The sequence below is a fragment of the Acanthochromis polyacanthus genome, chromosome 7 (assembly GCF_021347895.1).
Source record: "Acanthochromis polyacanthus isolate Apoly-LR-REF ecotype Palm Island chromosome 7, KAUST_Apoly_ChrSc, whole genome shotgun sequence".
Lineage (NCBI taxonomy): Eukaryota > Metazoa > Chordata > Actinopteri > Pomacentridae > Acanthochromis > Acanthochromis polyacanthus.
The window spans coordinates 17,694,308-17,719,009 of record NC_067119.1 but is presented as its reverse complement, the minus strand read 5'-3'; the positions used below and the strand labels follow the sequence as shown (position 1 = coordinate 17,719,009).

The 24,702-nt window shown below is 39.0% G+C and overlaps 1 protein-coding gene across 4 annotated transcripts in view; it reads left to right on the top strand.

The window, feature by feature from the left end:
* frmd3 (FERM domain containing 3) overlaps positions 1–24,702 on the top strand; it is a 64,984-nt gene that overhangs the window by 30,079 nt on the left and 10,203 nt on the right. For 2 of the 4 annotated variants that reach the window (XM_051950520.1, XM_051950521.1), the window contains exons 5-14: positions 3,681–3,778; positions 5,712–5,835; positions 7,386–7,473; positions 9,066–9,154; positions 9,433–9,496; positions 9,882–9,917; positions 13,052–13,140; positions 15,616–15,690; positions 17,078–17,146; positions 17,233–17,357. In XM_051950520.1, the coding sequence (XP_051806480.1) occupies positions 3,681–3,778; positions 5,712–5,835; positions 7,386–7,473; positions 9,066–9,154; positions 9,433–9,496; positions 9,882–9,917; positions 13,052–13,140; positions 15,616–15,690; positions 17,078–17,146; positions 17,233–17,357 (857 nt within the window). The remainder of the gene's footprint in view (positions 1–3,680; positions 3,779–5,711; positions 5,836–7,385; positions 7,474–9,065; positions 9,155–9,432; positions 9,497–9,881; positions 9,918–13,051; positions 13,141–15,615; positions 15,691–17,077; positions 17,147–17,232; positions 17,358–24,702) is intronic. The other 2 variants (XM_022196849.2, XM_022196851.2) reach the window with 1 other exon arrangement.

Below are 24,702 nucleotides of genomic sequence, written 5' to 3'. Positions count from 1 at the left end.
TACTGATGAGTTTGGAGAGGAAGATGAAGCTGAGCTGAAAGTTCAGAAGGAAGTGCAGCCAGTGATGAAATCCTGCAGAGTGCTCAATATCGAGTTATTTTTGAGAGGATTTTTTTCATCATCAAAACCCACAAAACTTTTATGCTAATGAGCATGTGCTGTACGTGCTCTGGTTTGCAAGACGTTATTTAAGGTCTGCCGTTTCCTCTGCTGCTTCATTTCCCCCCAAATATCAGTAATAGATGACCAAAAAACAACAGCACAGTATTCTTTAGAATCACATATGCATTAGATTATTCTGCACCTCATATTTTGCTTCCAGTGCGCCGCATGTCTGGGTACAAATTATGCTTTAGGAGGTCAGGGTGAAGGATGAGCAGGGAGCATGTCTGGTTTAAATGCAGGAGACCACAGTTCTTGTGTCATCACACACTTATAAATAATTATTGTGTTTATCCAAATTTCTCTAGCCAGATCCAGACAGATAGTTTCCATGCAGAGTTATTGTGGAAAGCAGGAATTAAAAGTAAATATTTAGCATTGGATGTAATCCAAGGTTTGACAGGATTTTCTAGAACTGACATTCATGTCATGACAAAATACTTTTAGTTTATGAAGTCGCTCTTCTGATACAATTTGATCTTTAGTTTGGTTATATAAGTGAGTTGCATGTTTGCTGCTTTTTCAGATATCCCAAAGCACATCTGCTGCTGACCCACACAAAATAAACCCTTATGTCTCTCCTCCAGCTTTCCTGATATTACCAAAGGTGTACCACAAGATTCTGTCTCACCCACTCTCTTTACTATTTATGTCTGCAATGTGGGTCAAAACATAAATGCATCTGTTCATCTTTATGCTGATGACACTATCATTTACTGTTGCACGAACACTCTTGCCCTTCTGTTTTATATCTTCAGGCAGCATTTGACATCATTCAGTCACATCTGTTACACCTTAGATTAGTGTTAAATACTGAAAAAACAAAAGTTATGTTGTTTTCTGATATATAAAAAAAAAGAAAAAGAAAAAAAGACGGTGCCAGAAGCTCTCCCTGCTTTTATAACCACACAAGGTGCCCCTCTTACAAACACCTCGGTATCACAATTGATGAAAGCCTCTCTTTTAATACCCACATCGTAAATCTTTTAAAGAAACTGAAATTCGAATTGTGGTTTCTTTTTCAGTAACAAATCCTGTTTTTCTTTTAATGCCAGGAAATGGCTTGTTGCTGCCACCTTCTTGCCTGCACTTGTTTACGGAGATATTGTTTACATGAATGTCTCCACCCACTCTCTCAAACAGTTGGATGCTCCTTATCATGGAGCTCTTAGATATATAACAGACTGTAAACCCCTCACACACCACTATACTTTGTACTCAATGGTTAACTGGTCATCACCGTCGACACGCAGACTTCTCCACTGGTATCATTTCATTTACAAACCCATCCTTCGTCTGCTGCCCACATATTTATCCTCCTTCATGTCACATAAACTGTTCATCCATAGTCTACGTTCCCAGGACTTCATTGCTTTCACCGTCCTCTCAGTGCCCACAGAGCTCAGTAAAACAGCTTTTTCTTACTCTGCCCCCTCAGAGAACTCAGTAGAGTCTGAAACTGTCCCACTTGTTCCCCTGGGGACTTCAAACCTCTTTTAAATACTACGGAAATATCTTTTAGGACTTGTTCTTGTTCTTAGTGTTTTTACATCTTAACTTTATTGCTTCGTACATCCATTTTGATATCTGTGTTGTGTTTTGTCACTAACCTGTCTGTCTGTATCTCAGTGTTTTATATTACTATATTGTGTAGCACAGATCCCTTAGTGTTGTTTGTCAGTGACTCAATGTTGTTTGTTGTGTTACTTGAGGCCAGGTCTCTCTTGAGAATGAGAGCCTGTGTTTCAATAAGATTATCTGCATAAATAAAGGTTAAATAAAATCATATTTTTTAGAAATGTAGTAAACGAGAAAGGAAATAAAAACCTCAGAGCAGAAGAGGAACAAACAGGAGATTGAGAGAGAGCTAAATGAAAGAGAAAAGACTTCAAATTACTTCAACTTTCAAGTCCTCACTTGTCGTTCTGCAATTATGGCATCTGATTCTATGCATACTTTGGGCACCGATTCATAATTAACTGTTAATCTGCCAACATATTTCACAAACAAGGACAACCTACTAGTGTCACTAAGAAACAGCTGTCAGAGCAAATATTAACCCATTTTTTTCTACATACAAGCTTGTTTACAATTCTGGTATTTAATTTTTTCTGGTATTTTTGGTGATTTTGACCAGAATATTAAATAACTGAAATAGACTCCCGGTCATTCACAATTCACTGCTTTATATTTTATACTCTAGATTGTTTTGGAGCTCTGACAAACTGAGCAAACCTTCCTAGATCTTTCTCCTTGCAGACCTCCTCCCTCTGCAGCCTCAAAAATGGTTATTTGTTCTCCCCTCACTCACAGACACACTGCTTTACAGTCTTATCTTATAATAGAAGACAAACATTAATTTAATGTCCATAACACATGAACTCAACAAGTATTTCCTTCTGTTAAAAGTGCAAAGATGCAATGTGGTGCTTTTGACAAGGCCCCCTCAGACCCTAATACAATTGTTTTTTTGCACTTTTTTTTTTCCAGATAACACAAAATAAACAGAAAACACTGATATGAAGTCATTAGGAACAATTTACTATGTCACAAAAAATCTGAACGATAGACTAAAGAACCTGTGATCTATCTGCCTACAGGTACCTCAGTCAGCACAGTAGAATTTGAGTGAATCCAGAAAAGCAAACCTGAGGAACACACTAAACTTCCTCTCACATAAAACCAGAAGCGTGTAAATGACACAGTAACTGCAGGGTCAAGACAGTTGGAAAAAGGAGGAAATTCAGCATCTGACAAAGAAAGACAACTAAATTGAACACAACTGAGGAGGTCATGTAAATATAGATGGCTGTGTTTTTAGGCCAATTTGACAAACCTCCATGCGGCTGCAGACCGACTCTATAAATAAAACTATTTAGCTACGGCAGCAGGCTTTTCGCTCCATTCAATCTTTCATGCTTTCCTTCTGCTGCTTCTTTCACTCAACTTTAAAAACAAGTTTAATGAGTCAGTTGACTCAGTGCTCTGACTGGCTGATGTTGTTTCATCCGGAAACTCATTTGTATCCATGGCAACGCATGTTTTGGCATCACTTTAATTTTTTGTCTTCGTGGTAGCACAAGACCAATGTCAGCGGCATGCGTAAAATTGCCTGCGTTGAGGCAGTTTCCATAGTAACTACAGCACCAATGTGCTGTAGGGTTGATGTTTCCATGGTGATAATCTAGCTGCCATAGCAACACAGCCAGATTATTATTCTGCTGTGGACTGTGGCTGTATTGGTTTAATGAATTCGACTCAATTATTTAGAAATACTATTGCGAAGACTGATGCTCCGAAATAACGCAGGAGTTTACTTTGTGTAGTGTCATGTAAGTTTATGAAAATATATATATTAAATTCACACTTTGATGCAGTGAGAATAATCAGGCAGACATTTTGCTTCCATGCGCTGCCTGACTGTAAACCAAATAAACCATAAATTCAGCTTAAAGAACAAACAGAGAGTACTTAAGGTTGACATTATCATTGTGTCTTTTTGTGTGCTGTGTGTCCAGGTATCTCCTGTACCTCCAGTTGAAAAGAGATATCTACCACGGTCGTCTCCTCTGTCCTTTCGCTGAAGCTGCATATCTGGGAGCCTGCATCATACAGGGTGAGGCCTGCTGACAATCCGTTTATCCGATATTGATCCAGTGACTCCATTGAAGATTTAACATGTTACAAATGAATCCTTACAGACTATTATCATATTGTATTTTATTGTTTATGATTTTTTAAGATTTACTCCTGAGTATAAGAAGCAGCTTCTCTGATAGGCATTACAAAGGCACATTAGATGAGATGTGCAGATTCATGTTGCTTGTATCATGGTTTTAAATACTTTGATTTTAGTTTATATTCTGCTTATCACTCTGTGTGTTCAATAATTAGATGTTTTCTTGCTTGCTTTGAATTGCATTTTGAATTCCTGCAGCTTAAACATGCTGGCTGGTATTTTTAGTTCTGTCTGATCAAAAGTCAACAGCCTGTGCAGCAGCATACATAAGCTGCTATATGAAATAGACAAAAAGAGTTTTAGGAGTCACTAATTGCAGGTTTTACTCTGCTATTTAAATATCATTTATTAATGGTAAATGTCAAACTATGCATGCCTGTACAGGACTATTTATCTAGCTAGCTAAGGGCATAGTTTATTTCACAGTTTGTAGTTAGAGGCATAGTTTGTGAAATGTAGTTTTTTTATTTCCCAGTTCACCATGCAGTACATTATTATTATTTTACACAACTAGTTTTTATGGTGCAAAGAGTTTTGTTACTGAGGCTAAGGCTGAGTTTATGAAGAGCTGGTGCAGTTAGGTTCTGAGCTCTAGCACCAAATCAGTCCCACCTTCCGTCAGGTCTCCGCCTCATTAACTGGCTCCATGTGAAGTCATCAGGCGGTTGTTGTAATCCTACGTTATAAAACACCAAGAAACGTGTACGTACCGCTGGGACCAGAAATAAAAAGGGGATTTTTTTCTTCAGTCAGTTAGCAGTAACAGTTTAATGTTGTATCACCGTGCAGAGCCACTTGCTTTAATGTGGATTAAGAAAAGAATTAGCTGAGATGTAACATATAAATGAAAGCTTCTGGCTGATACACAAATCGTTGCACTGAGCTAACACACTCTGATTGGCTCGGATCCCCAGAGAGCAGAGCATGAATGGCTGAGTTATCTCGACGTGCAGCGTGTCTGTGGCGTATCATTGGCTGCTCTGATTAACGAGGACAGGTCTCTGTCCCACTTTGTCATGGTGTTGATTATAGAGCTGGGGAATAGTTTGAGGATTATTGTTTAATTAAACTCCAGGCAACTTTTAGATTTAACCTTTACTATGAGTGCTAATTAAGAATGGATTTAAAAGACAAATCAGTGTCTGATAGAAGTTTGTCCCGGATTCAATATTGAAACCACAAATCCATCAGGGTTATCAGACTCAACTGCTTATGAACATCATCTCCTGTGGAAATAACATAAACTTTTTCAACCTTTATTAAGGCTAGAGCTACTAGCAAATATGCTGATGACTCAAATCAGATTTTAAAGAAATCATTTGATGTTTTGGGAAGTATTCTTTCTCCTTCTAGTGTAAAGTTGGATTAGAAGGTTGGCATCATATATGTATGCTAAATCTAAGTCATCATTAAGACTGGAAACTTGTTGCATGACTCTGTCCAAGGTTAACATTGTCCTCCTATCAACATCTCTAGTCGCAAATTAATATATTTGTTAAATCCATTAGACTCCAGGAAATAGCTGTACAAGGACAGGGAGTAGTCTGCCGCTTAATTTCCCATAAACTTGTAACTCATCACTTCCCATTTGACAAATAAAATGTCATTATTAGGGACCTTTAATGGCGCTGCTTGTTGGTAATTGCTGCCTCCTTTTTCACCTGTTTTCGTTTCAAGTTCAAGAAGCGTATTTGTCAAAGAGTTAATGTATTTCTTTAAAACAGATAATCCGAGCTGCATGTACACTATTGCAAAAGTGTTTGATCTGCTTCCAGATCATCTTAACGCTGTTTTCATTCTGTCCTTTCAGCTGAGCTCGGGGATTATGACCCAGAGGAGCACCCGTCAGACTACATCAGGGACTTCAAACTATTCCCTAAACAGTCCCTCAAACTGGAGAGGAAGATTATGGAAATTCACAAGAATGAGCTCAGGTAGAAGAGATGTGTTTCTGTGTTTTCAGTGGGATTCTTTGTTGTCTGGATCAGAGTCTCTGTTATCAGTTTACTGTTTGATGTCAGTGACAGGCATAGATGCTCACTCCTGTGATTTGTGCTTTTCAAAATGGGCTGCTGAGACGATTTTCTACTCTGCAGACAATAAAATGCTGTGTGTTGTTCTAGATAAAGACAAAATTGGATGAGACCCACAGATTTGTTGTTTGTTGTCTTGCAGAAGGTATTTCAGTCGAGATTCAGTTAAAAGCAAATAAAAAACGAAATTAATTTGCGGAGGAATGAGCATGAATTATTTATTTCAAGCTTGGCTCGGACACCTTTGCTTGTAGCTACAGGATGATCTGAATTTAAATTCAGTTGAAAACCACTCAGACTTGGATAAATTAGATCTTTATATGTTCTTTAGCATCAGAGGCTCAGATTTTAGGTCATTTGAAAACTGCTCAGACACAATACATATGCATAAGCCCTGATTCAGGACTTTTGTTCAGCAGTACGGTTAACTTGTCTGACCTCTATTTACAGAGAAAAAATCTCTAAGGTATTAAATTCCAGTACGAGGGAGAGGGTGAATTAATACATGAGGAGATTAATGCACCCGAGGTTTCTGTACAAACACAATGATGGGAGTAGAAAAAAAAAAAAACGAAAACTGTTTAAATTTAGGACTCATGCATTGTCTTACTCCATACACTGCACATGCAGACTAAGTTCCTACATTATATGATAACAGTAAACACAATATTATACACATAAATCCCGTTCGTTGGGTTGTTTGTGTGTTGCTGCAGCTGATGAATAGTGTCATGAGGTTTGTGACCGTCACACTTACAGTGATTAGAGAACATCAAAGACAAATCCTTCTTTTCCCAGAGCACGGAGGGATATGATGCCAAGTGCCCTCTGTCTGCCCCAGTGGCTCTGACTGACAGGATTAACAGCATGTAGATTAGTGCTGAGCTGTAGAGACTTCAGGTGGTTTCTGAATGTTGTGGACTTCGTATGTCTGCAAGTCATAGTCAAGAAGTTTTTTAATGGGTTTAATGCTTTCCTTTATGTGCATGTAGACACGTGCATATGTGCGTGTAGTTTTATTCTTAATTTATGTGTCTAAAGTCTCGGTGAGAAGCAACATTTCTCACTCAGTTTCTTGACTTTGCAGCACTTAGTCTAATGAGAAAATAAAGCATCGGCACTCCAACCAGACGCTTGGCCTCTGCTAATATGTCTGTTTCTGCAAAATGTTAGCAGATAATCAAAAACAATGCCAAAGTGATGACTCTGATTAGTGAGAAATGCAGTAAAATGTTGTGTCTAAGCACAACAGAGAATGTTCATCAGTCTTTCCATGATTTTTACTTTTTTCTCAAACAAACACAGTATAAGACTTACTCAGTTCATAGTTCATAAGCGACTGTCAATTCTGCTGCTGCGTCTACACACAATAAAGTAGATAAGCAGTGGACAGTACCTGCTGTTTCTAACTCCTTGAAAAAAACAATATCCTGTCATGTCTTCTGTTTCAGGGGCCAGTGTGCTGCTTTAGCAGAGCTGAATATGCTCCAAAGAGCTCACAGCCTTGAAACGTATGGAGTCGATCCTCATCCATGCAAGGTAACAGTAGTGGAGAATCTGCATTTTCTAACAAATATTGAAGGTTTCTCGATTAAACTCATGCAGATCTCCCATTTAGTAGTGCCACAGTTTGTTCTTGATGCCTCAGTAATTCATTATTGTTTCGTGTCTTAGAGGACCTTCATGTCATGTCTTCAGCTGTGTCCAAAATGTCCTTACATAATGTCTTTAAACCTAATGACTTGAAATCCAGTATTTTCAACATAGATTGACCCAAAGCTTTCATCCGTTACTGGTTGCAGTTTTAATAACTACTATGAATTTATTAAAGTTGTGGTCAGTATTCAAGGTGAGCAAATTTAAGTTACACATACTGTTGCCACTGTTTACTCTTTTAAAATGTGTTACTATGAGGGCCCGTAGCAAACAAAACTGGCAAATTCTGGCTTCATTATCAATTAAACAACTGTAAATATTCACTTTAGTTGTTCATGCATGACTGTGCCAATTACAGTGGAGACATATACTCACCCATCCTGTTTACCCTTCCCCTGTTTACCCTTAATTTGCATATTAAACTGACAACTATGCACACGGGTAGTTTTGCTGTCAGCAAGCAATCTGTCAGCAAATCTGTGAGGAGTGACGAGTGTGAGGAAAAGTCAGTGAGTATCATCAGATCCAAGACGGCCTCTAGTTTACATTTGCACCTCTGGAAACATTAACTTGGTGAACTGAAGTTGCCTGGTCTGCAAGGAAACCACCACTTTCTGGAATCAATTATCTTATTGATTGGTCAGAAAAGGTCACAGCTTTAACAAATCAATGTCACTGATTCTATCTTTACACTATTGACACGGATATACTGTAATATACTGTTGTGTTTCATCTTACTTTATCTGCTTGTACTGGTTTCTTGGTGTTAGCCTGCGTTATCAGTATAGAAGGAACTGACTGAATCTGATAAAGAAAAACAGTATTTTACAGCTTGCCATTCGCTCACTCTCATCCTTGATCCAGTCAGTCAGAGTGAAACAGGGACACCCTCTCATGAACAGACATATCAGAGCATGCTAAGCAGATTAACGAGATATTTAAATTCTGCCTATTGGAGAGGATCTCCTTTATCTCCTCCACTCTTGTCAGACGGGCTGTTTTTCTTTCAGTTTGCTGGAAATGGCGTTATTGCTGCCACTGATGCGTCATGCACATGCAGAGCTGTTAAGATCAAGAATCAGAGAGTAAGCAAGAAAATGTGACAAATACTAAATGAAAAGAGGGTGATTTACATAGAAATGCAGAGAGGCACGGAGGAAAGGAGATTTAGAGATGATAAACAATAATACTGCAGAGTGACGGGAACATATTGTGTCTGTTCTCACTCTGCAGCTGTTATTAGTTTCATTTTGCTTCACTACACCAAACTGAGTGTACTGATTCTGCATTTTCTCTGCCTTGTTCTTGATTCTAGTTAATTAAGGGGTTGACGCTTGAAGCAAACGTGATTTTGTGTAGGAGCAATTACTATGGCGAACAGGGACAGCCTACTTGCATCCCTGCTGTTAGTCCACCTGTATCCCCTCATGCCGTGCACTGCCTCACACGCTGCCTCTGTGTTTGTGTGTCCTCAGGACTTCACAGGCTCCACCGCCTTTCTTGGGTTCACAGCCACAGGGTTTGTGGTCTTCCAGGGAAACAAGAGGATCCACCTCCTCAAATGGTATAAGTTTGTACCCAAGGTTTAAATATAAACCTGCAAACATGGAAATTAAATGTGTAACCTCTATTATACAAGAACCTAATTGTAATACAGTTTATAATATTAACTAGGAGGAATTTGATTTGCCAAATCAAAAGTATGCATGGTGTATCAATTTGAACTGTGGTTATTTTTGTTTTTAAATTTTTGCTAATATTAATTAGCTTTTAACATTTAGTCTGCTTTAACCCTGATCCTGTACATGTTTTTTTGAGTCATAACATCCTGGTTCTTTGCAGGGCTGATGTCAGCAAACTGAAGTTCGAAGGGAAAACCTTTTACGTTATCGGGATTCAAAAAGAGGTGAGTCATTTCTTAACGGTTAAAATGATGACTGTAGTTTCTTCCATCATGATGATAATCAGTGTATTCTCGTACTGAACTCCTCATCATGTTGGCTTGTGAGATCCCAACCGCTAACATTTTCTCAGTACTCCTATACAAACAGACTTTGCTATAGATGAACAGTTACATCTGTGTTTACTTGGATTCAGTTTTGTGTTAGTGATTGTTTGTGGACTCCAAGTGAACTGTGCATCCTTCATTCTCTTTCCCCCTTCTTCCCTCCTTCCCTTTCCCCCTTTCCTCATCTGTGTAATGGTTATGTCAGATAAATGTGCTAAAAAACTCTACTGTGTGTTATCCTGTCCACCATCACACACACTGTATATGTGTGCCGCTGTTTCAGATCTCCTTAACAGGCAGGATTCACTGTAACAGGATGGTGGGTGTGTTACGACTAACCTCCTCACTCACATTATGTGTCGACTGTGGCCCAAATACAAGCCTCCGTCACTTCATTCATGTCATATACACCTTTGACAAGTAGAAAATAAAGACAGAGGAACTCTTTGTTCATTTATTTCATGAGTCAGGTGCGTAGGAGAAGGAAAAGCTTTTCCGAAAGTTTCAGACTCCTGCATACAGTCTAACTTGCAAAATGATATTTATTTGCAACACTTTAGTGCTGGAGTTTCATCAAGCAAATGTTTGGTACAAAGCCATTTTCAATAAGAAGTGGCTATAACTCTGCAACTTTTAATAACACAGAAAGTTAGAATCATCAATAAACCCCCAAATTATTTAGATTAAAAGACTAAAATACAAGAATGCTCAAAACCTGCCAGCATCCACAACCTGCATTTACAATGGAAACATTACACCATATCCACAAATCAAGCAGATAACATTTAACACAGTAAACAGGAAACATTAACATTAGTAATAAATCACCTCAATAATAAATTTACTCAACACCTTCTCCAGTACAATATATAAACACGGTCAGCGTCCAAGTCTGCAGAAAAATGCTGTTTCATTTGCAGTTGCAAATGCAGTCATTGCTCAGTTTTGTTGTCATTCAGACTTGCAACAGACCAAGTAAATAGTATTTTGCAGTAAATATGTAAAATAGACCTACGATAAAACATAAAAAATAAATAAAAATCAAATGAAATACATACACACATATATGTGTGTGTGTGTGTGTGTGTGTGTGTGTGTGTGTGTGTGTGTGTGTGTGTGTGTGTGTGTGTGTGTGTGTGTGTGTGTGTGTGTGTGTGTGTGTGTGTGTGTGTGTGTGTGTGTGTGTGTGTGTGTGTGTATATCTACATCTATATGAATATGTATGATCATGATCATGGATATATTATTTTAGTCTAGTAGTAGGTCAACATTCAGTCCCTTAGTAATTTTCAAGTTGGACATTATGCAGAAGTCAATAAGTGTAACATATTGGATGTCTCTACTTGAAATTTAGATGACAAATATTGACTGTACTATAACAGGTGTCTTGTATTTGGGACACATGCTTCATCCGTATGCTTGGTGTTTATCATCCAGCAGAGCTGTGGTAGATTCTGAGCATCTGCATACTTTATTTTGCAGCATCTACAGCTGATATTGCTCTTTAGCTCCCACAGTAATCCTCACTGATTCAGCCAGAAGTGGCTTAAAAACCCTTGAAAATGGAGATTACTGTACATAAAGCCAGGTTGCTCTTTAATCTACCAGTCAGCCAGCTCATCAATCAATCAATCAATCAATCAATCAATCAATCAATCAATCAATCAATCAGTCAATCAATCAGTATCATAACTGTTCTTCTCATTACAGAAGCTTAAACCAGCTCTCTCATTGCTGCTTAACTTGTCAGTCTGTCTGCCTGTTTGTCTCTTTGGCAACTCATGAAGGGCTGAAGATGCAGTTTTATCTTTGTGTTTCTGTCTCTTCTCTCTGTGTGTAAACATAGTCATCACTGGTGAGTAAATACAAGCAATAATAGTAGCACAAAGCACTGTTAAATCCTCAATTTGACACCTCTCCCTACAGTCCTGCCCTCACCTTAGTTTATTATTGGAGGAGCCTTGTTCATCTTTTTCATTTTGCTGTTGTTCATCATTGTTTGTGTCATTTTGTTTTGTGTCTTGGTACACAATGGTTGTCTGTATTGTTGTTTCATTCACTGTTTTTAATCATTTTTGTTTGAGATCAGCTCTGCAAACTTTTATTTTGTGTTTTTGTCAGTGAAAATATTTGCTTTCAATTACTATTCCTGTCCTGTGTGATTCTTTCTCACAACCACATCATCAAAATTAGCTCCATTATGAGTAAATGATAGATTATGCAATATAACAATGTGATGCATAATCTAGAACTCTGTCAGTGTCAATGATTTCTTCATTGTAATTGTGCGTGCGTGTGCGTGTGTGTGTGTGTAGATTTTTCACTTAGCATTGTAATTCATCAGGATTTGAAACAGTTTATGTCCTTTTGCACTGTGTGACGACTCACTCCATGACTTCACTCTTTGCCCTCCCCTCTGTTTTCTTTAACCTATCTGTCCCACCTTGAGCTGATGACAACTTTTCTTGGCTCTATAATATTCACGTCACGTGTCTTTCAAAAAACAATTTATCTGTCATGTAATTTTTTTTCCAAGCTCCCACCTCTGTGGTTACCTATTGAGGGGGCAGCTTAGAAGTAAATTTTAAGCATTCATTTAAAAGTTTTTTTTACATTACAACCTGTGACAACAGAAAGAGCGACGTCACTTCTGTAATTGCTGCTCGTACTCCTGAATGTTCTGTGTAATGTTGCATGTAAATGCCTCTCTTCAGAGTTGAGAAGCAATAAAATCAGCATCTTAAAAGGTCAAGTCTTGCTGTAAAAGCACTTTTGCATGTCAGCCAAAGTGGGACGAAAGACAATCTGTTATATTTTAACACCAAGTTCTGGCACTTTCACCTGCCTTCGAGCACACACACATGGCCACTGCAGCGCATGTGTGTAACCAGTACATATGTACCTAAAACAACACATGTGTAACAATGAGGGGGCTGAGAAATCTGGCTGACTGGAAAAAAGGGAAGAAAGTGGACCACTGCAGAGCTGTGAACTGTACAACAAGGACCAATTTTTGACTCAAACCCCAATCTTCATGCCTGTTTCTGTGTTACAGTCAGTCACTGCTGTGTTATTGATTTCACTCTTTCTTCTCTGCCTCTTGCTCACCCTCCATCCTCGTTGTTGAGTGGTATCGATCCGATATCTCGTGTTACCAGACACACAGGACTGAAAACCAGACATTTACAGGAATAAATCCCTCGTCCTAGCCCTCAAAGACCCATTTTCTGCAAGCTACAAGCCCTTTTACTGCTGAGCGCTGTGGCCGAATCACTATATCTGTTTTATATGGTGCTAAGCTTCCAGCTTTGGGTCTGTAGGTCAGCATTTTACTCAGCTCCCTCACTATTGTGTTCAGCACTTCTCTTGTCCGTATTCACGCACTTCCAGGAATCTCATTTTTCATCCTCACAGTGTCTTTCTCTCTCTGTGTCTTTGTCTTTTTCTGTGCAGAAGAAACTGGTGTTGACATTTCACACCTCAACCCCTGCAGCGTGTAAACACTTATGGAAGTGCGGAGTGGAGAACCAGGCCTTTTATAAGTACGTCTGCTAATACACACACACATTCTTACCTTTACTGAGATTATCCTGAAATCAGTGAGACTATGCAGGATTATTTACCCGAAACACCACTTCCATCGGAAAACCCATATGATTTGCACTGTTAAAACTGGACAGTGTTTCGCTAACTGAGGTGCCACAAAATCTCATAAAATACAGTAACTTTCCATGATTAAACTACAATTGTACATGTGATCATGTGTATTTATGGGCTTTCTTGTGTTTACTGGAGAACATTTACGGTAGATGTGTAAAAACAATAGATAGATGGAAAGATAAACTGTATTTTCACAGAGTAACAATCTATATAGATCATGAAATCTTCTGTAATTATAGAAGATCTAAAAATTTACCAAGCAAATGCTTATTTTTCAGTTCATTTTCATTAACTGCATTTATTTTAGAAATATTTTTGCAGTCTTAAAGTTATATTTCACTGATTTATCTTTTACGTGAAAAAAAATTTTTGAAATTAAATTGGATTTCTTTTTGGTTATTCACAGTTATAGCTTTAATGATATTTATCATCATTATATGGAAATTCTATCTATTTATTGTTGTTTTGTGTGTTTCAGAAATACAGAAAAAACTTCTCAGTAAATCAATCAATCAATCAGTCATTTATTTTTATATAGCCCTTTAAAACAGCCCAAAGGGTGACCAAAGTGCTTCACAGTAAAACAAGAAAATAACTTAAAACAATACAGTAGCTTAAAAACAGGACAAACCGTCACCCTCGCACTTACACCTACGGGCAAATTTAGAATAATCAATTAACCTCGGCATATTTTTAGACTAAATAGATAAAAAATGTAAACAAAGTTCAATTTTTATCAAATAATGTGATGTAGATTGCACTTATGTGGTGAATATCTGTTGCAGCCGATCTTACATGTGTTTAAATATATTCAGATAGAATTACTTCTACACGTCATTCAGTTTTTCCTCTGACTGTCACATCTAGGCAAAATGTCCCTTAAGCTCCACTTTTATTTTTAGCAAGTTGTCAGTCTTTCTTCTCATTTTACTTCCCCTCTGTGGTGTTGCAACAATGTGCTGCTGTCCCTCACTGGGGAGCAGCTGATTGCTCTGAGGCCGTCGCTCTGAACTGCAAAGACGATTGACCCTGCTGGCACTGCAGGAATGGAACCGAGCTTCGGGTGAAGGCAAACTCTAACAATACAGACTAAAATCACCTTTTACCTGTGGCCAAGGAGAATGCACAGGAGCAGAGAAAATGGATAAGCTCTTTACCTCAGTTAGGGTTCAGAGTGAAAATCAGCAAAGCAGTTCAATAAACTTGAAATTGATGGAACCACACAGGAAACAGTTGTCGGTGTTGTTGCACAAAAAAAAATAGCAGAACCATCTCTCCTTTTCCCAGCAGCTTTTCCCGCTTTTGCCTTCTGCACGCAGAGAGAAATAAGACAAGAATTTGATACATCTCATTTTTCAAGCTGATTTCACGAGGTTCAAGTTTCATAGTTGACCTTGGAAACAGCAGTTGAGGCCCATCGCATTGCTCTCCTGGAGCCTTCGATATCATCTTATGAGCTGTGTGAGAACAAAGGGAAGAGAAAATAACCGAGTGAAAGAACAAACAGCGAAGGATGCGGCGTGAAGAAGGTGTGGAGGAGGATAAGAAGGATCACCGGCTGTGAACAGCTGGTCAGAGGAGCCGGAGGAGATGAGATTTTCCAAAGGTTTGACGTCAGAATTGGAGGCCGCTTTGTGACTGAAGTCGCTATGATGCCCTTCCTCCTCCACACTGTCACTCACGCTGAAGGTCTTACTGCTCCCACTTCACTGCAGTCATTCTGCTCACTCATACTTTCTCCTCGTTTTAGTTTTTAAATACTTCCACCTGATTTTCCTTTGCTTTTCTCTTTTTAAAGCAATGAATTTCCTCACTGATCGTCAAAAAAAACAAATATCTTACAAAAGATGTAGTTAAAAAGTTGTAAAAGCTCTGTGATAATAGCCCACACTGTACAGACCTGCATATTGACTTCTTAATGACAGCAGCTCATGTCTCTCTGAGAGGCAACCAGAGCGGGAGTGGATGTCGTCTCGGATGTCAGACAAGCATCAGAGCCTCTAAATCAAATTTAGAGTGAATTGAGTTTGTAAATGGCAGCCAAGCAGAGCTGTGCGGACACATGGCGGAGGTGTATGTGTCTCCACTGTGGCACCATCCCTGCTCATCTGGAGTCTGGGTTTCACATGATGAATGATCCTGAACCACAAAATGAAAGCTTGACCTACAGCATAAACATTTGAAATGAAAAACCTTCCAGTAATAAGAGACTCAGCAACCCACTGCTATTGAAAGTTTTAAGGTAGATGAGACAGTGTCATTCACATGTATGATTGAGCGTTTGTGCTTTAAATGCCAGGTATTGATGAAGGTCTTTGCATGTGTCTCTTTCATTCCTTCCTCTGTCTTTCTGACAGGTGTGCGAAGTCGAGTCAGATAAAGACAGTTTCTAGCAGTAACATCTTCTTCAAAGGCAGCAGGTTCAGATACAGGTAAGACGGCGTTCAAGTTAGTTTTCATAAGTGTGGGTGCAGCGAACAAGATGTTTAATATGTGATGAAAGAAAGAAAGGAGTTGGAAAACAGTAAATAAAGGAACCACTTAAGAGAACGTTCTGCTGGAATTTAGGGACATGAATTCATTTACGTTCACCCACTGTCTTCCAAGCACCTTATATTTTAAGGCGTTTTGCTGCCAAACTGACGATTATCTTTGAATTTCTGGAACCACAACAACCTCATGTTAAACTTACTCACTTTGCATACAGTGTGCTGGTTTTTCTTTGAGCTTATCAAGACCCTGCATAACCAAATGCTGCTTCTCCTCGTTGTACATCGGCAGCTATATCCTGGTTTCTGTGATTTACTGACCCTAATAACACAGGAAAGCCTCAGTATAAGTCTGTTATTGGAGCCATGTTATCCCTGATTCTGCTCTCAGACAAAGCTCTTTACCAGGCTTACACTTCACTCTGCTCCATTTCATCAGCTAGCTAAAGCAGTTTGGCTTAAGGGCTCAACGATGAGTAATAGCATATGGTGGAGTTTGTTTCGGAAATATGGAAATTGGTCATTTGTGCAAAGCAAAACAGAAGAGAGATTTTTATCCCACGAATGGAGGTAATTTGTGTGAAACAGAGCAGATCAGATCAGATCTTTATCCAACTTGTGTTGATCCAGCCAAGTTCGGCAGAGTATTGATGTGACTGTCTCTTGAGATGTGAAGTGCATGTCTACCGCACCAGATGTTTTATTTCACCCTCTAATTTACAACCTTTACGAGGCTAAGAGGTGGGATGGTGGAGCCTGCTGGCTTCAAACTGAGTGATCACAATCCAGAAGCTCAAACTGCCCAATAATCAGACTAATGGAGCTGCGGACCCTGCTGGCAGGAAACTGTCTGCACAGCGGAAACCGTGAGGATTATGAGCAACAACAGCAAAACTGTTTTATTTTATGATATCAGCCCCCTCATGTGTTGATGCCTGATTTATCTCAGACATTCTGGTCTCCAACCTACAGCAGCTACTGAAAACATCATGTCCTGATTTTAGCAGTTTTCATCTGGCTCTCCATTTCAATTTCAAAACATATTAAAGATTTCACTTGTGCAGTAACTATTTTGAAATAGGTCGCTTAAAAACAGAAATGATTGATTCTTTAACAGACTATAGTATGAACAGTAATCACCTATCAGTGCCGCTTGTTGGCTGCTTTTGATTCTTTTGTGCCGTTTTCATGTTTTTTGCATTTGTTTTATCTTGCAAAGTCTTCTGTGGTTGAATTTTCAAATGTGCAATGTGAAAAAATATTGATTAAAGTATTTCTTTTACCACACTTGCACCTGTCTTGCTTTCTAATGTGTATATCTCCTTATTAGTGGAAGAGTAGCCAAGGAGGTGATAGAAGCCAGCTCCAAAATTCTGAGAGAGCCTCCAGAAGTGCGCAGGTAAGGCCGGTGACGGATCACCTGTATTCACAACTATGCAGAGTTTTATAACTGCTTTACAATCAGTGTTGTTGATTATTTTTCAGAGCCCAGTTTGGTCAGAGTCGAAGTTTTAACTCTCTGAGCCACAAGAATCTCATAATGAACATGGAACCTCTGGTACCTGCGCTGCCCTCCACCAACGAGTACGAGGAGACGGCGGCGGACAGCGGTAGGACGACGCACATGCACACAACAGACACACACTCGTGCCTTCCTGTCAGAGACCTGTGGAAAGTCACATGGAGTCTCCCTTGTGTTGAAAGCAGCAGCAGCACATGCACAACGCGCAGACAGAGCGTTAATTGAGCAGCTGATGCTCCAATCCTTCCATCAGTCTTGTCTCCCTGGAGACACCAATTGCAGCACACTAAAAATACCCTTCCCATGATCCTCCCTAAGGATCCCACCATGCCTGTATGTGTCTGAGTGTGTCCATGTGTATATGTGTGTGTGTGTGTGTGTGTGTGTGTTTTCTCACAGGGTAACAGTTGTGACATCACAAAAACACTGCCATATACCCGGATTGTTCTGGAAAAAGTCTCTGAGACGTTATTTGTTAGGCTCCCAAGAGGTTCCGACTCTGTTTGTGTGCTTGTACGTGTGTGTGTGTATTTTTGTGTATACCATTATGAGTTTTCCTGTTTGTGAACAAATACTGGTTGTGGCTTTCAGTTCCGCATCATAAAAGTGAAAGTCTTATAAACTGCGATATACCTTCAACAGTGAACCCTGTATGCATAAATAATGCATGAATGTGTTTTCATTATCACATTTTCGATGCTATTTCTTCTTCGGTTTTTGCATTTTTTTTAGTTCTTTACCAGACTGTCATCCTAATGCACCTTTCTACACCTTTTTGTTCATTCTAAGAATTTCCCAAAAGGTTCTTAGAAATTTTCCAGTAGAAATGTGGCATGTTGTACAAATTTTAGGAACCATATAGTTATTTTTGTGTGAAAGAAAAGCTCCAAGTAAATATTGATCTATTATTTATGTTTTATTTGAAACTTTATCCTCTGCTAGTATTGAATCGTGTACTTGCCTGTAGAGGAAATTACACACTTTGCATGTTCAGCCGACCTGCTGCACCCAAAACACTGAAAGACTTTGATCAGAATTAATTAAGGGGAGTTTACGCCATCTTTTCCCCTCTAACTAGTATCACATTACAGAGTTCTTTGGAAAGAAACTTATTAGAACATTATTAAGAAATGCTGAGCCTACACATTGGGGCATTTCCAGCAGAATTATGCAGCCATAGTTGTTACATCAGTGCATTGGAAGGAGGGGGTGTAGGATCTGTTTCTCCCTCATGAGGTTATGTGACCGAATAGAGCAACACTGCCCAAGAGAAAAAAACAGTGAAACAGCACAGAATGGTGGGTATTTTAAGGCTTTTCCCCCCAGGACACAACCTTCCCACAGCAGATTTATGTAGCCCATAAAAGGTACTCACAACACAGTAGGTTTTAGTGTGTCCCTTGTGACATTTTTTGCATGTTATCATCATTCTCTGTCGCCTGCTCTCGCTGTTATTATTCCTGACACTCTCCTTGGCGACCTATTATCTGATTGAAGCATAAATCTTGTTGTTGGGGAGAAGAAAGTGGGTGGGGAAGAGTAGAGGGTAGGGTTACATGAGATGATGTGAGAAAAGGGATGGAGAGAATATGAGGCCAGAGAAAATGAATAAAGGTTAGGAAGGATGTATGGTCAATATGTGGAGGAATGGATGCACAGAACGGGGAAGGAAGGGTGAATGTAAGACAAATGGAAGGTCATTTTACAGACACCGGATATGAGAGGGGTGGAAGAAGAGGAAGGCAAAGTTATGTAAAATAGTGGCGTTAGTCAGTTTCTCACATAACCTGGTGCGAAAAAGGTGACAAAAATAAAAGTCATACATGACCAATTGTTTCAAAACACTTGCTTTTCTCTGAACTGAAGCCAAAGTAAGATATTCAGTCAGATCACTGTGTGGATGATTTGCAAAGAAAACACAAAATCCTAATCCGAAGTAGCTTGTGGAGGCTTTGAAGAGAGGAAAAGAGTGCTGTCAGTTGTTGAGCCATTTCAAATACGAAAATGTGCAATCATGTTACATAATGATGGACAAAATCAAACGAGTGTTTCCTGTTTGCAATGCGATCACCGGCAGGCTCTGGCAAACCTGCTGGTCAGAATTCACCTTTGTTCAACCTTGACTGAGCGGATGAAGCTCGATCAGAACAACAGAAACACAGACGCTCTGTGATGGGAAATGGAGATGTCGCTATTCTTGTGTTTCCTCGTTATTTTGAGTGCATATCACACTACCAGACTAAAAACTGTATCACTTACACACATTGTTTACAGCTGGTGATTGCTCTGATTAGTATTTATTTACCATCTGCACAAGGGCCATGACATCACTTGTTTTTAAGGGGCCACTCATACAGAATTTTTGTTAAACAAAAATGTAATAACACCTCACTTTAAGGCCCAAACTGCTTTTTTAGGAACCATCTTCTCACGTCACCTTCTCCTGGCACGTTCTTTACTGCCTCTCAGACGTCACACTCTTAACCAAATCTGAAATTTTCACATGTATTTGTGATTCGCAAGACTATAAATAGAATTACATAAATACGTTGTGAATTGACATTTGTAACGTAAATATCTTTAAAAATCTGTCACTATGAATAACAATAAAATTCAATTTTTTGCGAAAATTTAAATTTTTGGCATAATAAGACTTTAAAATATATAATTATGAATTTTAAAAATGATTTCTATTTAATAGATGAAGCAGTTGAATTCAAGTTTAATCCTGTGAATATATTTCTAAAACTATGTTGACAGTTGATTCTGCAATTTTACTAAATTTTCATGTTAGTGAGAGAGTTTTCACAATAGATGTATAACATCTATAAGCACTGGTAATCTGCCAAAAAAAACAATTTTTATTGTTATTTATATTAATATCATATACAAAATAGTATATATTCATAGATCGATTTTAGAAGAAATTTCATTGTTTTTTAGCATGTAAACTTTCTTCATTAAACATTGAAAGCCAAATAAAAGCAGATAGTCTCTTAAAAAATTAGGGTTGAAAATTCATTTTACTGACTCTTAATTACTATATTTGTATGAAATGGTTTCATGAGATATTTTTTGTGCCCCGGCTTTTGGAATATTACCCTTTCTTACATTTTTTTTTCCAATGTATGATGTGCAATTATCTTTATAATCCAACAGTCAGAAGGAGGTGGAAGTATGTTTTCATCCCTCAGTAATGTCTGAAGGGTCTCTTTTTAGCTGAGTTCTGGCAGAGCAGCCTGTAGCCTGAGACACAGAACTTGGGGTAAAGAAAATCCCGAAACATTCATTGTATTCTCACTGGACATGATGCGCTTGTACAGGTGTGTTCTTACTGCTGGGTTGTCATTGCTGTTGTGTGTAAATCCATCCATCCATCCATCCATCCATCCATCCATCCATCCATCCATCCATCCATCCATCCATCCATCCATCCATCCATCCATCCATCCATCCATCCATCCATCCATCCATCCATCCATCCATCCATCCATCACATGACCTTTTCTTTTTCATCAACATGCTCCATTTCCTCTCGTATTACTTAAATACTCACTCCATACTTTACACCCTACTCTCCCTCCTCACCTTCCTTGACTTCTGCACATCGACCTGAAACCTCCTCTGCAGGTCTTCACACGTGAACAATACAATCAAGCTGCTGTTGTCCCTATCACTCTCTTTAAACTGTTGACAGACTTCTTCCCTACATCTGTCTCTCTCTCTCTCTCTCTCTCTCTTTCCTGCTTTTTGTGACTGAATTTACGGCCATCCCCCACACTTTATCTGCCTCTCCTCCTCTGTGTTGCCCTCTCATCTCCCGTCATCCCATTTACAAGAAAATCAATTCTTCCTCTGCTGTCTCAGTTGGTTAGTTTGGGAGGGGCAGGAGGTAGTCATCAAATCAAGGCCTTATGCACCACCGACAGGAAACATGCTGAGTAATAACATGAGATTCAGTTTGCCTCGTTTCCTTTTGCACTTCATGTCACTTTGTGTTGTGTGCTACTCAGTGAAATAGTGAATGTTGTAGTTGCTAATTTTTTTTATTTTTTTTTTTAAATAGAGGCTTACCGCACAACCATGGCTAGAAGTAGAGAGAACTCAAATGGGTCTTTAGTCATGAAGCCGTAATTGAAAGAAGCAAAAAGAAACAAAAATTGAATTTCTTTAATTATTTATTTTATAAAACTGGAACAAAAACCTGCAATCAACATGTGCAACTGTTTCAGTACTAGGGGGAAAATAGAGGCTCCACATTCTATAGATATTGTGCAAATTTCATTTTTTATTTGTCTTGTCTCCTATTTGCTTTCTGTATAAAAAAACCTGAATTTTCTCCAGACCTTCCCTGAATTGTTGCCACATGACTGTTGATTGCAGCTGAAGCACTTATGGTTTTACAGTAGTTTGAAGGAGTGCAGATTCTTTGGGATTTTATAGAATCTAGTTAAAGCAAACAGCTTATTTTGGCAAATAAACTGTTTTTGATGAAATGCCACAATTTTAAGCTTGAATTTGGATATCCTCAGACAGAACGGCCCATCACAAATCTGTTTTTACAGTTTGAGGCTCTAATAAATGGTGTGATTTTTTTAAAATCATTTTTGTAAAGGTACCATGCATTTCAAACTTGATGCTGAATTTTGTAGTTCAAAGAGTCAAGATGCCTACTGTTGTAGAGGATGGTGAAATGTGATGAATTGTACAATATCGGGATAGCATTATACATATTTTGTTATTCTTCTCTCCATTATCATTTAACTGTACTCAACAAACTTGACTGAAGTAGTTGGATGAAGAACACAAAAGGTTTCAGTAACAGGGTGAAGTGATTTGTCACTTTGCACTGTAGTTTTGGAAGGTAAAAGATGGCCCTCATCTTCTCACTCATACCTTTTCCATTATTGGATGTGGAAAGAGCTGGAAGAATGGTCCAAAAAATGCTATTTTGCTTTCACCCTTTTTATGTAATCAGACAAGACATAATACCAACTAGTCCACTTTAAACATGCCTCTCACCTATGAACAGTCAAATGGTGACTGTTTTTTAAGAAGACTGCTGCAAGGACTTTGGGATAAAGTGTCCTCGAGATGGTCTAGGATCACCGTCTATATTCAGAGCACTAATCTCAGCCATTAGAGTGGAAACCAGAAGCTGACCCAAGGTCAGTGCTGACCTTGTTCTGTTTGTACAGCCTGTTCTTTCCTTATCTACCAAAATCCATGCTCACTCACTGACACACACACAATGGTTGTGTTTAGACTGGGGTTATCACTCATGGGTGTTTCATGGGGCATCGCCTTCATATTTGTGCCTCCCAGTCGAGGCTTCATCAACACTCCTGCATCAGCTAACACAACTAAGACCCTGGAAGCGACACAAGTTTAAAATATTTCTGAAACAAACTACTGTATACATTATATTAATGTCAAATGTTGGTCTTTTCAGTGTCCACTTTAACTCATCTGTCATCACAAAGCCCAGAGGATTGTATTTAAGTGAATGAAGTTTGTCTTTGTGTGAGTGTAGCTGAACAGAACTAAGTGTCTTATAGAGGAAAGACCAAGATAAAGAGAGACTTGCAGAGAGGAAAAGAAAGTGATCCACATCCCGTCCTGGGTCAGGCCTGCCCCGCTGTAATCAGTTAGATTAGCTGCCCCTCTGCAGTCAGGACCACCTGGTTATATATAGAAACTGCAGCTTTGGGCCTGATCCTCCTCTAATGCCCCCTCTACTCTTTGTTAACATCGCTGACATTCACAGGAGGGCCCACCATGTCTGTGTATGAGAGAGAGAGAGTGTCTAGTGGACATCTTTCGTCATCTCTTTCGGCGTGTGCGTCTTTGTCCACACGAGTGTGTTTGAGTTCAGCTGCTGGCTCAGTCAGTCGGGGTGTGGGAGTCTTTCTGCAGACAGCTGCTCCGAGGTTTGTCGTCAGGTCAAATGATGGAGCTTCTTGAACACAGAAACGGCAGTGATGTTGGAGGCGGCCTCATGCAGGGCAGTTTGGAATTGGGAGTTAGCGACAGTGTTGACGAGACGCTGCACTGTGGGAGCAAAGCAGGGGGACTTGGGCTCGACCTGACGCCAGAGATACTGCAGGGTGAGGAGATGGAGGAGGGACAGGCAGGGCCTCTCCAGGTTTTCCACCCAGGGGAGGCTGCAGACGAGCGAGCAGCATCAATAGTGGTGGCAGAGGCCTTGAGGTGCCAGGTGAAGATAACGACACGTCGCAGCCTGCATCTACGTATAGCCAATCACACAGCGCGGGATGTTTATGTGCGGCTGGTGGGTCACGGGGGACGCATCGCTGGAACCAATACTGCACATCAGAGAAATACACTGGAACAGAGTAAGATGAATGGCTATATAAGCAGTGAATGCGGTGCAACTTTTTATAGTTCATACATGTCATTTAGTGAAGTTTCTTTATGCTTTCAGTACACACACAAAAACAGGCCTTTCGCCTTTCAGTTTTAACCCTTCTGTTGTCTTTGTTTTGGGGCACCAAAAAATATTGTTTTCGTGTCTGAAAAATCCAAAAATTCAGCAAAAAAAATCCCCAATTTTCTGAAAATTTGCAAAACCTTCAGGAAGAAAATTCCACTGATTCCTTAAAATTTCCCTTAAAATTTTTTATTTAAAAAAATTGAAAGAAAATTCTCGTAAATATTCTCCAAAAATGAGTAAAAATCTTCCAAAAAAATCCTAAAAAATACCTAAAGTGATTACATACGTACATATCAGCAAAATTTCTGATATTGTATTTAAAAAAACATTCACATCAAAGTCAACCATGGTTAATTTTTTGTGAATGTTCTTAAAGAAACATTTTTTAAACAATTCTTTTTTCCACCAAAAAAGGTGCAAAAATGTCCCAAAAATGTTGAAAAATGTGGACATCAGAAGTTTCACTGTGAAAATATATTTTTTCACACATTTTCAAATGTTAAAACTTGTCAATTTGACCTGCAGGACGACACTAGGGTTAAACATATGTCGAAAATCCAACCAAGAGACAAAAGCACATTAACTGTGTGAGCTTGTTTAGATCAGTTGTTGGGTTGCCAGATCTGTTGTGGCAACAGCATGGTGCAAACTGTAAGTGTAATCTAGCAAACATCCTGTGACTCTCAGGAGACTTCTTAGATGCGAGTGTGTGTGTGTGGGCTGCCATGTGTTTGAACAGTCAACCACAATGTACTATGCATGTCACTTGCAACATTTTACACTATGCAGCTCATTAAAAAAACATAATACCTTCAGTATAGTGCTCTTCTTCTGCATGCTATGTTTTATGTGTGAATGGAAAACAGATTAAATGTGACATAAAAGGATGAGAGATTGGAAGAAGGCACTTTAATTATTTAGATGGTAGATTTTTTTTTAGTAGAAAGTTTGAGTGGAAGAGAAGAGAAAAGCTGAAGCA